Source organism: Schistocerca americana, chromosome 7 (genome assembly GCF_021461395.2).
Source record: "Schistocerca americana isolate TAMUIC-IGC-003095 chromosome 7, iqSchAmer2.1, whole genome shotgun sequence".
NCBI lineage: Eukaryota > Metazoa > Arthropoda > Insecta > Orthoptera > Acrididae > Schistocerca > Schistocerca americana.
The window spans coordinates 51,783,220-51,802,610 of record NC_060125.1 but is presented as its reverse complement, the minus strand read 5'-3'; the positions used below and the strand labels follow the sequence as shown (position 1 = coordinate 51,802,610).

At 41.3% G+C, this 19,391-nt stretch overlaps 1 protein-coding gene across 1 annotated transcript in view; it reads left to right on the top strand.

Moving 5' to 3' along the window:
• LOC124622691 (adipokinetic hormone/corazonin-related peptide receptor variant I-like) overlaps window positions 1-19,391 on the top strand; it is a 180,456-nt gene that overhangs the window by 18,168 nt on the left and 142,897 nt on the right. Inside the window, exons 3-4 of the mRNA XM_047148480.1 lie at window positions 13,262-13,485; window positions 17,926-18,050. Coding sequence (XP_047004436.1) covers window positions 13,262-13,485; window positions 17,926-18,050 — 349 coding nt within the window. The remainder of the gene's footprint in view (window positions 1-13,261; window positions 13,486-17,925; window positions 18,051-19,391) is intronic.

The window sequence follows — 19,391 nt, the reverse complement described above, 5'->3', positions numbered from 1 at the left end:
ACTTTGCATAAATGCAATAGATCTGACCAACTGTCAGAGTTGAGTGGAGAGGAGCCTCTTGTAGCTGCAGATGTAGGAACATGCAGCAGTTCTCGACAGTTAGGAGGCCTAGGTCAGTTGTAAAGTCTAACAGAAAGAAGAAGGTTCTGCTGCTAGGTAGTTCGCACGGTAGAGGTGTGGGCCAGCAGTTGCAGGAAGTTTTGGGGAATGAGTACCAGTTCACCAGCATTGAGAAACCTAGTGCAGGGTTGGCTCCGGTGACTGACAGCATAGAGGAGTTATGTAGGAATTTTACAAAGGAGGATCAGGTTGTGATAGTGGGTGGAGGAGGGAACAGTCTTTATAGGGACGGGGAATTGATGTAGGTGGTGACCTAGTAAAGATAGCTACTCAAACTGGTGGCACTAATCTTAATGCGGCGGTTAGGCGCGTTAACATGAGGACGGAAAAGACGTTGACGGCAGAGGGCATGGTTCACATTTCAGTGGTGCCAGTGGGGTCTATCAGTAGATCGGGTTTCACTAGGTATGGCCTGCACCTCAGTAGGTATGGGAAGGGTAGGCTGGCAAAGGTTATAGGTGGCAGTGTAGTGGGTGGTGGTGGGATCACTCATGGAAAAATTGCTCTGCACAATTTTAGATTCAAGTCAGCCGAGAGGTATACCTGCTTAACGTAAGTCCCCCTAACCAAGGGCTCACCTTCAGAGGACGTCATATTTCCAAGCAGAGAAGGAATTAGCATATTGCATCAAAATATAAGGGGTATTAGACATAGTGAACTGCTTATAGATGTTGACTCTGAAATTATTGGTATATCGGAGCACCACTTAAATAATTTGACAATTCAGAGACTTCCCTCACCAGGATACATATTAGCTGACTGTTTTTCAAGGAGTTCCTTGTGTAGTGGGGTAGTGGCTATGTACGTAAGAAACAGTATTCCATTTGAGTCCATAGACGTATCACGGCACTGCACTGAACAGATATTTGAATGTTGTGCAGGGGCAGTTGAATTTAACGAAAATAAACTTCTGATTGTTGTTGTTTATAGGTGCCCTAACTCTTACTTCAGAGAATTTTTGCTCAAGCTAGAGAGGGTTATATGTGCTGACTTCAGTATAAATTTTGTATATGATGGTGCAAGAAAAAGGATGTTGGTAGATCTCCTAAATTCATGTGATCTGATGCAAAATGTGTTTTTTCCAACTAGGGAGCAGGGGAACAGTAGCACAGCCACAGACAATATTTTTATTCAATCTTCATTACTAGATGGGCATTCAGTTATTAAAAGGGTGAATGTCCTTTCTGACCATGATGCACAAATTTTAACACAAAAAGAGTTTTGGACTCAAGAAAATGTCACATATAACTACAAACTATGTAGTAAAGTTAATCCAACAGCAATAGAGAATTCTTTAAACCCTGTCAAGGAAGAAGAGTGGCAAGATATTTATGTGGCTTATAACATAGATGATAAATAAATTGCTTGCTTTAACACATTTCTCATGCTGTTGCTCTTGCTCTTGCTCTTGCTTTCCATTAAAATATTATAAACGGGGTTCTAGCAGTAAGTGGCAGCCTGGATGGCTGACTAGTGGGATAAGGATATCATGTAGAACAAAGCGGGAATTATTTCAAAATGTTAGAAGTAGTCACAATCAAGCTACTGTAGCGCATTACAAACGGTATTGCAAGGTGCTTGAAAATGTTATTAGGAAGGCAAAGAGTATGTGGTATGCAAATAGAATAGCTAATACACATGGTAAAATTAAAACTATGCAGTCTGGTAGCAGTACAGGGTCAACGATATAAGGTCAGTTCGTAGTAAAAATATTTCTGTTTCTGATAAATCAGTCATTTTCTTAGCATTGCTGGTGAATGAAATAAAAATTTAGTTTCCACAGCGAATCACATAACTTCCTTGGCAAATGGCTTTCCGAGATTGATGTCTGAAATACTCCTCTGTAATACAGACAAGGAAGAGACTGAGTCAGTAATTAAATCACTGAAGACTAAATACTCTCATGGATATGACGGATTGCGTAGCAGAATATTAAAGTACTTTGCTGCGCTTGTTAGCCCTGTATTTAGCCATACTTGCAAGTTTTTCCTTTAGGAATGGTCAGTCTCCTGAACGATTAAAGTACTCAGTAGTAAAGCCGTTTTATAGAAAGGGAGAAAAGGATAATTTAGACATTTCAAGACCTATTTCTATGCCATCAGTGTTTGCTAAAGCTATTGGAAAGGCTGTGTATGTAAGGATAATTGATCATTTTATGTCACACGTTTTGCTATCAAATGTACAGTTCGGCTTTAGAATTCGTTTCACAACTAAAAATGCTATATTTTCTTTTCTCTGTGATGTACTGGATGAGTTAAACAATAGGTTTCGAACGCTAGGCGTACTTTTTGATTTAACTAAGGCGTTTGATTGTGTTGATCACAAAATATTGTATCAGAATTTGGACCATTACGGTATAGAGGGAGTAGCTCACGATTGGTTCAACTCTTCACCTTTTACTTTAGCAACATACAGCAAAAGGTCATTATTCACAGTGTTGAGAATGGCTGTGATGTGGAGTCTGAGTGGGGTAAATGGGCATATGATTAATGAAACTGAACAGTTCAAATTTCTAGGAATTCAGGTAGATAGTAAACTGTCATGGAAAGTCCACCACGTTCAGGATCTTGTTCAAAGACTTAATGCTGCCATTTTTGCTATTCGAAAAGTATGTGAAGTGAGTGATCGTTCGACGGGAAACTTAGTCTACTTTACTTGTTTTCAGTAGCTTATGTCGTGTGGTATTATATTTTGGGGTAACTCTTCCCATTCTAAAAGGATATTTTTGGCTCAGAAGCGGGCGGTTTGGGCAATAAGTAGTGTAAGCTTACGTACATCTTGTCGACCCCTGTTCACAAGTCTGAGTATTTTGACGCTGGGAACTCAGTTTTATTATTATTACTAACATAAATTCCCATTTAGGAGAGCGTTAAAACACAATCAATTTTCATGGAACTTTTTTTGTCTCTTTCTTTTCTCTTCCCAAAAACCTCTCATATATCCACTGTGTTTCTTCTTTCTCTCTTCTGTCCACTTCTTTCCTGGCTTCTTCCCTTTTGGTGTTTCCTCGAATTTCTGTTTTCGGATTTTTTTTCTCTGTGTTTTTCTCTGTTTGTTATTTCTTCTGTGGAGATATTTAGTTTCTTGAGGTCTTCCATGATTTCCTTTGCCCATTTTATTTTCATCGTATTACTCATCACTACGTTAAAAATCTTTTTGTCATCCTATTTTCGTTCATCCTGTAAATGTAGCCATAGAACTTAACCCTTCTATTTTCTGATGTTGTCTGTAATTGTCTCTATCTGTTTGTACAGTTCTTTTGTCGCTCTTTTTACCCATAACCCCTATCTCTGATCAGGCCCACAGGTCTTTCTCAGAATTTTCGTCTCTTCCTTTTCCGTCTCTCAATTTTCGTTCTTCCCCTGATTACTGTCGTTTCTGAGGCATACAACGCTTCTGGTAAGACTACTGTTTTGTAATGTCTTAATTTGGGATTAACGGAAATACTTTTTTGTTGTAATGGTTCCATGTAAGTCTGCAAGCTTTTTGTAGTTTTACAACTCTTTCTTCATTGGCTGTCGAGTTTAGTCCTGTATCCTATATAATCTCTCCCACGTATCTTAAACTTTCTGCTTGTGCTATATTTTCATACTTTGTTACCAATGGGTTTCTTTCTGTGGATTTTGCGTCCATGTACCTTTTTTTTCATACGAAATTTGTAGTCCTGTTCTGGCTGTGATTTCATGTAGTGTCTCTAGGGCTTCTTTGGCTTCTTTTCTATTGTTTGTTATGATGGCTATATCATCCGCAAATTTTATGTTGATGGTTCTATTTTTGTGTCTCCCCATCATTACCCCATTGACACGTTTGTCCCATTTCTGATTATTTTCTCAAAAGGTGCGTTAAATAAAATGGATGGCAGGCCATCTCCGTGTCTCACTCCTGTCTTGATTCCGAACATTTCCGAGATCTTTCCCGTGAACTTCACTTAGGATTTTGGATTTGCTAATGTTTCCTGGATTATTTTTCTGGTCTTGTTGTCTACCTTCAATTCTTATAGTGTATTTAAAACTGTTTCCCTGTCTATGGAATCGTAGACCTTCTTGAAATCAAATGTTATTTCGGTGTTTCTGTGCTTTCTCGTTATTAATATAGCTCTTAGACACCAGATTTGTTCACTGCACGATCTTCCCTTCCTGAACCCTACTTAGTACTCTCCGATATGTCGATCTATCTGATGTTCTAGGCGATTTAACAGAGCTTGGGATAGAATTTGGTATGGCACAGCCAGTAACGAAATTCCTCTACAGTTATTAGGGTCTGTTTTGTCTCCTTTCTTGTGGAGCGGGTGTCTTAGGGCTAACTTCCATTCTTCTGCCACCTTTTCTGTTTCCCACATGTTTTTGATTGTTCTGTGTATTTTGTGTGTAATATTTTCATGGTCTAATATCCGTATTTCTGCAATCAGTCCACCTTCTACTGGTGCTCTGTTATTTTTCAATGATTTTATTATTTTCACTATTTCTTCGTGTGTTGGGGGTTCGGAGTCCTGGTTAGGTTCTGGTTTTGTAAGCTGTAAACTCTGTTTTTGATCATCGCAGTTGAGTAATGAGTCAAAGTATCGAGCCAATATTTCACAGTTTTTCTTCTAATGTGTCTCCAGTGTTCCATCTTGTCTTTTGAAGCATAAGCTTGGCGGTTGATATCCTGTCATATTTTCTCGGAATGTTCTGTAAACATTCCGTGTGTTGTTTCTGGTGAAGTAATCTGTCTCTTTCAACGTGCTGTTTTCGTAACCTTTTTTCCCCTCTACGGATTATTATTGAAGTGTATTCCTCTATCCTGTTGAATTCTTCCCATTTTTCTTGTGTTCGATGGCTGTTAAATTTTTTCCATACTTGTATTCTGTCTTCTATGGCTCTGTCGCATGTCATGTCCCACAATCGCTGTTTCCTTTTTCTCGTTGGTTGCACCAATTTTATAAGTTCTCTAATTTTTTGACAGTTTTGTCCAGTTGTTGCTGTTGATTTTCGTAATGTCTCCTATTATTTCTTTCTTGTTTAGTTCCAGGTACTCTGGATCTATTTGAAAGGTCTGTTAGTTGTCTTGATTTGTCGGTGGGTATAAATTTTGCTTTGATTTGGAGAAGATGTAGATCAGACTCAAGAACTCCTTTCCTAGTTCTTACGTTCATTATTTCTCTAGCGATTTTCATGCATATTGGTATGTGGTCTATCAGAAATTCTCCTAGAGTATTGTTAGGGGATTTACAAGTTACTAGTTTTCTGTGTGGTTTGTGGAACTGCGTTGACGTGATTTTCAGCTCAAAATACCCGCAGAAATTTATCAAGTTCTCTCCATTTTTGTTTGTTCTGTTGTGGGTCGTGTGTTTCCCTGTCGTGTCTCGAAATTTTCTTTCCTTACCTAACTGGACATGTAAATCCCCTAGTAAAACTTTTGCTTGGTTCTTGGGGATTTTGCTTGTAGTTTCATCCAGATCCTTCCAGAGTTCCTCTATCGTCTCTGGGTTCTTCTTGTTATAATTATTTGTAGGGGCGTGTGCACTAATTAGTGTATAGGCTTTGTTTCAGATCGTATACTTAGTGTTGAAATTTTTTCTGATTTTGAGGTGAAATCTATTACAGAGTCCAGTACCGATTTATTTACTACAAATCCTGTTCAGAAGAGTTTGAGATTACTTCCTGGAATGGTTATCGCTGGTTTCCCCTCATATATTCTGTAATTTCCGAATCAAAGTGGTTCTCATCTGCGAATTGCGTTTCCTGCATTGCCATAATTTTGGTATAGAATTTATCCATGGTGTTGGTTAATTGTTTCAATTTACTGGTTTTAGTAGTGTGTTTGTGTTGAGTGTTCCCATGTAAAATATTATCTTTGTCTTGAGGGTTTTTGAGAAGCTCCAATTCTTCTCTTCACTACATGCCTGATCCCCTGGAATCCGATGATCAAGTCTATTACCCAGTCTACAAGGATCTCACATAATTTCGACTGGAGTTTTGATTACCAGAAGATTCAATGACAGCCGAGCTCACAGAGCTAACAGATGCTGACCAGAGTATCGGTGGCTACCACACAGACGTGTCTGGATATTGGAGCTTCACCTGTAACCCTAGGCAGGGGCCCTCACAGTTTGCTAAAATCCGGAGCCAGGTGGACCCAGGTTGTTTTACGAGGTGTTATTCCCCAGCCTCCTCCTTCCTCATCACTTGAGAGAGGCGGCCCCGGGCTTGGGACGGGCAATGGCGGGGTTGGTTACTGTCACTTCTGGTCAACAGTATCAGCTTATTCCCAAGAATAAGCAGCTGTCACTCAGGGTAATACTCGGCAGAAATCAAACCCGTATTTGGATCGGACTTCCTTAACTATTGCACAGAAAGGTGTGCAGTATACTGCTGCAAATATTTTCAATAAGCTACTACTGGAATTAAAAAATTTTAGCAGTAATACACGCGCTTTCAAAACGAAACTGAAGAGTTTCCTCGTGGGTCACTCCTATTCTGTCGAAGAGTTTCTTGAAAAACGAAGCTGATTCTTGGTGTAGTGTTGATTGCGTTTACTTAAACTTATGGACTGGCTTTTTTCGGGTTCATAAACACTTCATTTTTATCTGTTATTACTTTTGTGTTGTATGTCCAAGTACTGACATGTTCCAAGACCTTGGAGATCTGCTCTTCAATTTGATCCTACGGTACTTAACGTGTAAATAAAATAAAATAAATACGTCACTGCCAGTACTGGAGAAAAAGTTAACATGACGCTCTTTCTAAGAAATGTAATGTAGGTTGATAGTTTTTGGGAAAACATTGACTCTACATGTCCCGTTTATGAAGATATTTAAGAAAAAACGTGTAAAGAGACGTTTAAAAGATGCTCACACCGCACCAATCAGGATTTTTAGTATGATGTTCATTACACTCCCGCTACCACAATACGAAAATTGGCAACTTTGCGACTCTTTTCTCCTAATTTTTCTACGTTTATTAACTATAATATCTAGTCACGAAATCAATTTCGGTGAGATATGGGATCTCTACGTCAAAAGTGTCATATGCTGTATGAAAACTAGCACTCTCTCAATCACAAGATATTACACATAACACACCCTATAATAGACAGAATAGACAGTATACGTGCTGCACCTTCTAATAATGTTAATGACGTTTTCAGTTTATAAAGCACAATTAATCATAGTTACTGATGTAGAAGATTTCCTACTTTTTGAAATATTCTGGAAGAACTTGTGTATCTGTAGACAGTGTCTGCACCTGAAATGTTATCGAGAGTTATTGCTATGAATGGATTTTCTATGTATATGAATTTTAGCGCTGACTTACACAACCATACTAAGCTTCCAGCATGAGCCACATCAACTTGTACATCTGTTTTAACACTTCTGTATCTGTAGAAAGAGTTTTGCACAGTGCATCATAACATGTTACAATCATCATTCACAACTGTTGAGGAGTTGAGATAGGTGCTGTATATGCACACACTGAATGGTGGGTACCACAACGACGTTTTTAAATTCAAAACGGTTATTCATCACCCATTTTAAAACTAAATGTACAATTTCACATGCATACATAAAGGCATCACTTTTACTTTTCAATTGATGTAGCTCAGGACCATTACACTGTTCAAAGTCTCACGTTTATTCGTATTTACAAATTTCTGCAGTCGAAAATACTTTTTCAGTCCCTTTCACACAAACGATCACATTTGTTTATCTGCCTGTCTTAATTGTTGGTGTCATATTTCTATAGTCAATGATGGACTTGTTCCAGTGCAAATTGGGAGAATTATGTTAACCACATTGCAATTTCTCCTGTGTTGAATCACTTGACGTCTTGGAACAACTTTGTTGTTTTGCACTTTTGTGCTGAATGTTGTAATAATACTCCTTTCATACCCAAATGCAATAAAATTAGTGAATTTCACCATGAACTCATCCCATTTCCTTACAGTATTCTTGGAGGGCAAGGACGATGATAACACCTTGAGATACTATTGTCTAATTCTTCAGAAGTTCTTTCTAAACAACTATTTGTACTATTGCTATGAGTAGTGAGTTAATAATCAAAAATAACGATATAAAATTAAGATATATGCAACCGTGTTTGTAGGAAAGTTGTCTGCAGCTTTGAATTCAACACTTGTAGCCATTGGTCCTTAGTTGACTGCCTCATTTTCTTTTGTACAGTCAATTACGAAAGTTGGTGCTGTTTTCTTAAACTCTGTCAGGATTTTGTCTTTAATACTTTCATAATATGAACCGTAAAACTTGAATACGCGTCAAGCAACACAATGTAAATGCTATAATCTTAATCCTCTTGTAAACAGTCATATGGATACATTTCAGAATTAAGGTACACTTTGGTGTTCTTTAATTTAGGGTTACTGAATTCGCTAAACTAGGTTTTTATATTTCCGTCATGATCAATTTCTAATTCAATTATTATGAATATGGTGTTTCGAGCTGAACCAATATTCTAACAGTCCTTTATGTTTGTCGAATGCAGATAGGCAGTAGAGGATATTGATGAGCTCCCATGACCGAAATTTTTAGGGCAATGGAATTCCCCCCCCCCCAAACTATATTTAACAAATATAAGTATTCCTCCCTTCTTACTGAAAATGGGGTATTTTCCACATCAGCTTGTAATGACGATTTTATTGGATTCAACTGTGGTATTTAGTCCTTGAATGTTCGAAATAGTTTCTGTTGTGCTTCATAATAGGATCAGTTCTAGTTTCACTATTATTAAATCACATTTCATGCCTTCAAAGTACTCTATTATTATATGCAGTCGCACACGTGCATTTATACACTTATATTCAGGTATAGCTTCCTGAACTGTTTTCTCTGTTTTCTAACCAGTATTTTCCTGCCCATTTAGGTCTTATTACGTTACAGAAACTATGTGTACAGAATATTTGCACACCGTTCTATCCACATCTTATTCAATGAAACAGAAATGTGAACTCATTACATGTTATTAACGAACATGACCGAGGCATAAGACTGCGAAGAAAACTCATATCAGACTCAATATTAGCCTTTTAGAGAGTGCACAGAGACATTTATGCAATCATTCTGCGTATGCTCCATACGCGAATGGAATGGGAAAAAACCCTGAAAACTGGAAATTACTGTCCGCCATTGAGTTCACTGTGGTTTGCGGAATTTTGATATAGGTGTGAATGCATAGATACACAGAGCTGACAAAAGTAAAGGGATACCTCCTCATCTCAGGTCAGATCTCTTTATGCCCAGCGTAGTGCAACAACACGAAGTTGCATGGACTCTACAGGTCGTTGGAAGTCCCTTGGAGAAATATTGAGTCATGCAGCCTGTAAAGCCTTCCATAATTGCGAAAGAGCTGCCAGACCAGGATTTTGTGCATGAACTGACCTACTGATTATTTGGCATAAACGTTCTATGGGAATAATGTCGGGCGATCTGAGTGGCCAAATCATTCGCTTGAATTGTCCCTAAGGTGATGCACTATTACCCATAAAAATTTCATATTTCTTTTGGAACAAGAATTCCATGGGTGGCACCAGATGGCTCCCAAGTAGTCGAACATAACCATTTCCAATCAGTGATCGGTTCAGTTGGATCAGGGGATCCAGTCCATTCCATGCAAACATAGCCCACATGATTGTGATGGAGTCACCACCAGCTTGCACAGTGTCTTGTTGACAACCTGCGTCCATGGCTTCCAGGGATCTGCGCCACACCCAAACCCTACCATCAGTTCTTACCAACTGAAATCGGGACTCATCTGATCAGGACATGGTTTTCCAGTCGTCTAGGGCCCAATCGATACAGTCGCGGGTTCAGAAGAGGCGCTGTTCGGTGCTGTCGCGCTGTTAGCAAAGGCGCGAGGGCCGTCTGCTGCCACATTTCGCTGCACTGCGTTAACGGACATGTTCGTCGTACGTCTCGCATTGATTTCTTCGGTTACTTAACGGAGTCTTGTTTGTCTGCTAACGCTGACAACTGTATGCAAACGCCGCTATTCTTGGTCGTTAATTGAAGCCCATCGGCCACTGTGTTGTTCGCACTGGCGAGATTCAATGCCTGAAATCTGGTATTCTCTGCACGCTCTTGATACTGTGGACATCGGAATATTGGATTCCGAAATGGAATGACCCATGTGTCAACAACCATTTTGCGTTGAAAGTCAGTTAATTACTGTCGTGCGGCCGAAATCACGACGGAAAGTCTTTCACACGAATCACTTGCGTCCAAATGACAGCTCCGCCAATGCAATGTCCTTTTATAGCCAGCGTACGTGATAATACCGCCATCTGTATACGTGCATATCGCTTTTTATCACCTCTTTGTAGAGCCAGAGGTTGGCAGCATTTTGTAGCAGTGTCTGTAACATAATTTCTTTGTTAGGAAAATATTCAAACATCTATTTCAGCTTCACGGCTGCAACACCTTCTAACAATACCACCACTTGCAACGTAGGTTAGAAATCAGATTAATAATGTTGCTCACGCAGCATATGTTCGCTTTATCGGGCAACAACAAAGTTATTGACTGTGGATGGTATCGTTAGAATGGAATGAATGAAGTCGCTGTAAAAAGGTCATTAATTTTGGCACTTATCTTGAATGGATTCCCACGTAGATTTCGTCGAAGTTGTTATGGCTCATCTTGTTGATTCTAGGGTGATTCCACTTTGACTGCTAGAAGGTCCAGATCTGCATTTGAGCAATATTTGAAGACCTAACAAATGCGTTTTTCAGGAAATTCTTAATGATCAAACAATCCCAGATCAGAACAATGGTATGGTAGAAATGATTTTTGACTTGGTGTTCACGATCCACATTTTTATTAAACTTCTTGTAAATTCACATATACTTCTTCTTAATTGTCACATCATCAAGAAAACAGTTTTGTATCCATCTTCAAATATTAAATTTCCACTTTAACCGAACACAAGACTTGACTGTTCTCTTACAAAGCGAAGTAACAAATTAACGTCTGCAAAGTGAAACAAAGACTGCCCTGTGAGCATTCGCGCCAAAACGGTTACAAGTAAGTCAAAGATTATGACAGTCTCACAGAAATGAATACACACAAGAACCATATCACTGTAATACATCGATACATCGGAGTACCTATACATTAATAAAAGCAAATATGAATATTGTCACAAAAATATGTCTGTTACTTCGCAGAAAAGTAGTACGATATTACTGGTATCGAGAACTGGGGTTAGAGTGCCGTAATGGTCACGTAAATAAAGAACCATTACAACCTGTGCAACTCCTCTTCATAGTGTGTTCGGTATTCTCCAAGTTGCACATAAATGTCCTTGTTAGGTACTGAAGCCACTACAAATCACTTTGAAGGCCATGTTATTCGCTTTCAGCAGCAGGAGCTGCTTTTCGTCCCTTGTTTTAGAGTGCTGTAGGACTGTGACGAGGCCTAAGAAAAAGACAGGCCGCGGCAAGTACGTCACGAAGGTAGGCTTGCGCTCGCTCGCTCGCTCGCTCAACTTAGGAAACTATGTTTCTACACATGTTAACTCGTAACTAGGTGTGTACGTGCAAACGAGAATAGCATCATCTGCTGGAATCCGCTATTATGGAATCTTTCTGTTATTAGACCTACAATGATCGGAAGTCCATAGACATACTTACAATTATTTGCAGCTGTACTGGGGTAGAAGAAAATTAAAATCTGGCCAAAATAATTGGGGGGGATTAAAGAGACCAGACTGCTTCGGTCATCGGACGCCAAAATAATTATCAGTTGCAGGAGGCACCTCTTCTTGTATGAAATGTGGACTGTTAAGCAGAGGAGGGTAAATGCTATAAACAAGCGGTTATACCATTTATATCGAGATTGATCTTGAATTAATTTTTTTTGTAGTACTGTTAATCAGGAAGACTTCATAATAACAGATTCCAGATTATTTGACTTGTCGCTCTAACGAAGTAGGAGAGTGTCAGCAATATGTCTCGTGGTCTTATCGTGGCGTGTTTATCGTCTGCAGTTAGGTCAAACGATAGAAAAGCGTTTAGAGTAGCAGATTGACGGTGACCAAATCTAAACAGAACTTGATTAATTTTCACACACATTTATTAAAAATAACAAGCATAAAAATAACTTAACTTGGTTCTGGATGCTATTTACAATGGACAATCTGAAGTTCCCTTGGTCTTGGTACGTTAATCTTATGCTCAAATCTCTTATACTTGACAAAGTGTCTATACATTTCTCTTCATGGCTATGTACAGGAATATGATAATCTTATTAGGCACAGACTGAAACTTGACTACACACTAATGCAGACAAATGCAGACTGACTAATCGGAGGTCTGTACACTCGTTATAATACCTCGCACGTTCATGTATTACTGCGCGAGTGTGATCCGCGAGGAGAAAAGGTTCTACGTTAGCAGCAATCTCATTTTCTGCGGAAGCAGAATTTGGTCCGTCTTTATGGCAGCGCCATCTCGTAGAGCGGAGACGGACGAGCGCTGCGCCTGCGCTGTTGTGCTTAGCGGGGCGCGCTCTAGTGGGAAAGTTGTGTACGCCCTGACTACGCGGAATTATGTACAGAACATGCCGTTAGTACATACACCACGAGCTGCGAACTGACAGGTTTAGAAACTCGTTTTGTGTGCTGAGTCCGCCCCGGCCGGCACGGTAGCTCAGCGTGTTAGTTCATAGTGTTAGCTACCGTCTGTTATAAAAAAACTTAGTAAACGGATCAACAAACAACCTGAACGAACAAATCCAACGAACAAGATAGAACAAAAAGAGATAGACAAAAAAAAGTGGTCAGTGCGACGGTCTGTCACGCGAAGGGGCCCGGGTGCGATTCCTAGCTGGGTCGGAGATTTTCTCCGCTCAGAGATAGAGTGTTGTGTTGTCCTCATTATCATTTCATCACCACCAGTGGAAGGCAACGGGAAACCACCGCTGGAATCACTCCCCTAGACGCTCATGCGGTGGACTTATCTGACGAGGCTTCCCCCATGAAAACCCTGCTGAGGGCAGAACACAAAAGTAAAGTTGTCTGCTGAGCTGAGCGAGCGAGCGAGCGAGTTGAGGCCTACCTCCGTGAGTTCCGCGCCAGGCCTGTCTGTTTCGTGGGACTCGGCCTGTGACAAGTGACGGCTGCTCGGAGTCGCTTTTCTCGCGCATGCGTAGGCAGCGAGCGCGCGTTCCGGCTGGAGGCGGAGCGCGGCAGCAAAGGCGGCGGCGGCGGCGGCGGCGGCGGCGACGCGGCGGGCGACAACCGGCGCCGCCTCATCCGGCGCGCCAAGGCCACCTCGGTGCGCATCTCGCTGCTCATCGTGGCCGCCTTCGTCGTCTGCTGGACGCCCTACTACACCATGATGATCATCTTCCTCTTCCTCAACCCGGACAAGCACGTACGTCGCGCCCCGCGCCCGCTCATGTGTTATCCACTTCCGTCATGCACACTAGTCGTAGTATTACTAGGGTGGAGACTCTTCTTACTCACTACAGACTTGTTAGATATTTTCTAACATTCAAGACTGTTACTAAACATAATGTTGTAAGGATCAAAATTGTCAAATGAAGCAACGTGTTGCTCTTTGTTGGTAAATGTCTTGAATGATCAGTATTGCCGGCCGGTGTGGCCGAGCGGTTCTAGGCGCTACAGTCTGGAACCGCGCGACCGCTACGGTTGCAGGTTCGAATCCTGCCTCGGGCATAAATGTGTGTGCTGTCCTTAGGTTAGTTAGGTTTAAGTAGTTCTAAGTTCTAGGTGACTGATGACCTCAGAAGTTAAGCCGCATTGTGCTCAGAGCCATTTGAACCATTTTTGATCAGTATGGCACATTTAACTGAATTGGTACCCTTCATTTTCGCGTCTGGGCGACTTTACATGTCACACTCTTTATCTTTGTCACTTTTTCCCAAGTTTTAGGCCCAGTATTGGGCGACATAAATAGCAGCATTGGTCCTCAGCCATAGATATTCGAGACTGCACACAGAATAACTGATAGGACACTTCACCACAATCATAGAAAATTTTGCTGTTAAATTACAGCTTCCACCTTCACGGCTGCAACACCTGTGTAACGTCTAATCATAGTGTGTTCAGCTCCGCCCCCGGTAGCTGACTGGTCAGCGCGACAGAAAGTCAATCCTAAGGGCTTAGGTTCGACTCCCGGCTGGGTGGGAGATTTTCTCCACTCAGGGACTGGGTGTTGTGTTGTCCTAATCATCATTATTTCATCCCCATCGACGCGGAAGTCGCCGAAGCGGTGTCAAATGGAAAGACTTGCACCCGGCGAACAGTCTACTCGACGGGACGCCCTAGTCACACGACAGGATTCTCCAAGTTACCCACTTCCTTTGGATACTTGTTGGCTCCATTTCTTGTGAGGGGAACTATATCGCTGTAAGGGAGGAACCTCACTAAAGATTACTTTTTGAGTCGTGTATACACACGCCTACGCTTCCTTGTTGTCGGTGACAGATCATTTCATCACTGCGCAATGACCAAACGAACATGAACAGCAAACAAAAAGGCTATAAATACCAGAATGAGATTTTCACTCTGCAGCGGAATGTGCGCTGATATGAAACTTCCTGGAAGATTAAAACTGTGTGCCCGACCGAGACTCGAACTCGGGACCTTTGCCTTTCGCGGGCAAGTGCTCTACCAACTGAGCTACCGAAACACAACTCACGCCCGGTACTCACAGCTTTACTTCTGCTAGTGCCTCGTCTCCTACCTTCCAAACTTTACAGAAGCTCTCCTGCGAACCAGGAAGGTAGGAGACGAGGCTCTCCTGCGAACCAGGAAGGTAGGAGACGAGGTACTAGCAGAAGTAAAGCTGTGATTACCGGGCACGAGTCGTGCTTCGGTAGCTCAGTTGGTAGAGCACTTGCCCGCGAAAGGCAAAGGTCCCGAGTTCGAGTCTCGGTCGGGCACACAGTTTTAATCTGCCAGGAAGTTTCATATCGGCGCACACTCCGCTGCAGAGTGAAAATCTCATTCTGGAAACATCCCCCAGGCTGTGGCTAAGCCATGTCTCCGCAATATCCTTTCTTTCAGGAGTGCTAGTTCTGCTAGGTTCGCAGGAGAGCTTCTGTAAAGTTTGGAAGGTAGGAGACGAGGTACTGGCAGAAGTAAAGCTGTGAGTAGCGGGCGTGAGTCGTACTTCGGTAGCTCAGTTGGTAGAGCACTTGCCCCCGAAAGGCAAAGGTCCCGAGTTGGAGTCTCGGTCGGGCACACAGTTTTAATCTGCTGGGAAGTTTCAGGCTAGAAATAGTTCTTTTCAGGGCCAGTACTACCTATTCTGAGCATACATATCTGCTAGGATCTGGAGAAATAAGGAAGACATTTTGTCAGAAATATGCACAAATAATGGTTCAAACGGATAATGACAAGTATCATGTGAAGGAAAACGATTTTTTTTTAATCTGACTGAAGCGCAAGTACAAAGTAACTTGAGACAAACTTGATGTGATTACTCAGAACAGTGCTTTACTAAGAAATAGAGAGAATGTCGTACTCCCGCTGAAATTCCTATAATCACAAGAGTACATTTTTAACTAACATTTCTGACATTGTAAGACGATAGGCTTCTCATATAATTGGGTGTACACCAAAATGCGTTTGGAGAAACGGAATGCTTGGTGGATGTAGCATTTCTTGACCCCAGCCCCAAAGCTTTAGGAAAGCTAATTCAAAACTGGTCATGAAATATCTGAAGCTTTATTTCAAGAATGTCTGCAGCTACTGTGTGACTAAAGACATATGTGAACCGTAATAGCACGAGGAAAACTTCTCAACATTTTAAATTGTCCAAAGCGAAAATCCACTGAAAAGAACCGTAACCATTTTGTTAGAGTGGATATGATTATCTTGTTAAATCAGAGAGCAATATCATTATCGATTCGTTAGAAAAACGTAAGTGGGTTTCCTGCCTCTCCAGTCTAGTGGAACATTTGCGTAGTGCAGTGAACTAGAAGTGGCCTATCTAGTGACTTGGGGACGTAAGTTAAGGTATTGGACTCGGATGACTGCGAAGGGTGAAACAACTACACCAAGGATGGTGCTAGATAATAACGAGCTGATAGAAATCCGGTGGTTGGAAAAATAAAATTTCCATCGACAGAAACGCTTGATAGTCAGTTAGACAAATTCTACGTGATTCTGACGAAGTATTTGGGGCAGATGAACAAAGTGGCACCTAGAAGAGTTAGTGCAACTCACGATTTTGTAGAACTACACGCCATTGTCTTTTGAACGTACAATCAACGAACCTGTAAAAATAGGTCATAGAGAAATTAAGAGCAAGGAGAGATGAAAATCTTACGTCAGATTTCTATATAGTTGGAGCCTTGGACAAAAAGACCTGGACAGGAGTTGGTCAGTTGGAATCCTGGAGAAATCAGGTTGGTTAACCAGCCACTGCTGTTCCCTAAGGATATCTTCGCCAGCGACAACCACTGCCGTCTGCTCGACATGCTGATGTTGGCGGTGTGACTGCTATCGCGATTGTGTCGCAGTTTCGCCGCGGCCTGCGACTCGAAAAGCTTCTGCTGAGCCACCGGCCGAAGAACTCTTACCAACTACCTCCGAGAAGCGGAGTCGAGTCGGATGTGGACGGAATCTTCGGCACCTCTTAAGCCTCGTTCCGCTATAAGGAATTTGTATACCCATACAACATGTCTCGTGAGTGATTACCCAGGCAAAATTCCACAGCGGAATTTTGCTCTTTGAGAACAGGTATTCGATATAGTTCTTTTCTAACGCATTCAGGCACTGCAAAGGTATTTTCATGTGGTTTGCGCTCGGATCCAATGATTTTATACATGAATTAATACTTCATTGCATGATGCCCTAGATTTCTCAATCATTTCCCTAGAATTTTCTCGTCGGGATTGCATACACATTGCATCATTTTTTAAAGAGTTATCCTACTGCTCAGATGAAAGTATTATTTGAACTGTTGACCTGAAGTAATCTCATTGTTATTTATTATCCTGCAAATTACAGTCATACGCTTCATTAGTTCAATGAGAATGTAGTTACTCGAGACAAGTAGGCTACGTGCAGGAATTACGTTTAACTTCACCTATATCCCGCCTTCGTCGTCATCAACTGCACTAACACAGCCCTGCCCTTTACATGCATTTGTCACAGTCACCCGCACTTGAGGCGCACAATACTCGCCCTAACTGACGTTGATACTGAAGAATAACTTAAAAAATTAGAAACGTGACACTAAATGTTCATAACGGAAAATGATGGCATCTATCTTCACACTTCACTTGGTATCGGTCTGTTTGTAAATAGTAGCAGGTTCTAGAAGAAAAGTGTACGAAATTTGCTGACAGATGTTCGGAGCTCGTGAAACGAAACTCAGAAGGGAGGAAGTGCTAATCATTTTCCGGCGATGAAGTTGACAAGAAAACCTTACATGGTTAATTATATCGTGTCCTTAGTTCCCCATACGTGTGTCTAACTAATATGCGCACAGAATTCAGCTTTCTTCAAATACAGCAAAAATAGAATTTCCAATACCGCCCTCCAGCTGGTATACTCATTTTACAATATATGTGTAAAACAATATAAAATGAATTCCAAGCCGTGGAATTACTAACAAAATCTTTATGCAAGTGATTTGTATCGTATCGTACAAGTAGTTTCGTTTTATATTACCGTGAGTAATGCGCAAAGTGTCTTTAGCCCAGTGAATTCTCAAACACATTAAGTTTCCAAACGTTTAGATTTCTACACCTATGAGTCACTAAAAATATTTCAAAGATGTGGTATTGTGCAGAGAAGCTACTGTGACTTGTAATTCGTTTATTACTCATTATTTCAGCTGAGCGAGGATTTGCAGTCGGGGATCTTCTTCTTTGGGATGTCCAACAGCCTGGTGAATCCTATCATCTACGGTGCCTTCCACCTGTGGAGACCAAGACGTAAAAGTAGAAGTGAATATCGCAGGTAAGATATCTTTATTTACACTTGGTCTAATATAAATTTACAGTTATAATATTGAAACTTCCTGGCAGATTAAAACTGTGTGCACGACCGAGACTCGAACTCGGGACCTTTGCCTTTCGCGGGCAAGTGCTCTACTGTGGTGTCACCGCCAGACACCACACTTGCTAGATGGTAGCCTTTAAATCGGCCGCGGTCCGTTAGTATACGTCGGACCCGCGTGTCGCCACTATCAGTGATTGCAGACCGAGCGCCGCCACACAGCAGGTCTAGAGAGTCTTACTAGCACTCGCCCCAGTTGTACAGCAGACTTGCTAGCGATGATATACTGACAAATACGCTCTCATTTCCCGAGACGATAGTTAGCATAGCCTTCAGCTACGTCATTTGCTACGACCTAGCAAGGCGCCATTACCAGTTTATATTGAGATTGCAATTATGTATCATCAAGAGCGGTTTTCTCCAATTATGGATTAAAGTTAAGTATTCCAGAAGCTATGTACTATTTTTGGCTACTATAATTACTTTACCTTGTTCCAGACCTCACGCCAGTCTGCGTGAACTTAAACGCGTGCACTTCGGCCTCCTCTAGCAACACGGTGTTGGCTCTTCTGCCAACACATCATCTACCATCTGAGCTACCGAAGCACGACCCACGCCCGCTACTCACAGCTTTACTTCTGCCAGTATCTCGTCTCCTACCTTCCAAACTTTACAGAAGCTCTCCTGCGAAACTTGCAGAATTAGCACTCCTGAAAGAAAGGATACTGCGGAGACATGGCTTAGCCACAGCCTGGGGGATGTTTCCAGAATGAAATTTTCACTCTGCAGCGGAGTGTGTGCTGATATGAAACTTCCTGGCATATTAAAACAAAAGGCAAAGGTCCCGAGTTCGAGTCTCGGTCGGGCACACAGCTTTAATCTGCCAGGAAGTTTCATATCAGCGCACACTCCGCTGCAGAGTGAAAATTTCATTCTGGAGTTATAATATTTGTGAATTATAGTGGCTTTAGCGTGTTACATTATCGTAAAATATTTCAAAAGAACTCCACAAAAGTCGTAAGGTTCTACTGCGGAATTACAGTTGATGTAACTGATAAAAGAAAAGCATTAGAGAATATGCAAAAGGAAATGAAACATGACTTAACAACCCAACTAGTCTGTATAATTAAATTATTTCTGAAAATAAGCTCAGTAAGTGCAGCAGAAATCTTCAGATTTTTCCTGGTTGGTGATTCAGATACCGTTTTGTGACAGAAGAAAACGAAATTCATTTGAGTTACAGTATTAAGTTTTACTTGGTAGTTCCTTCACGGCGACGGCTAGTTCCTAATGATGATCGTT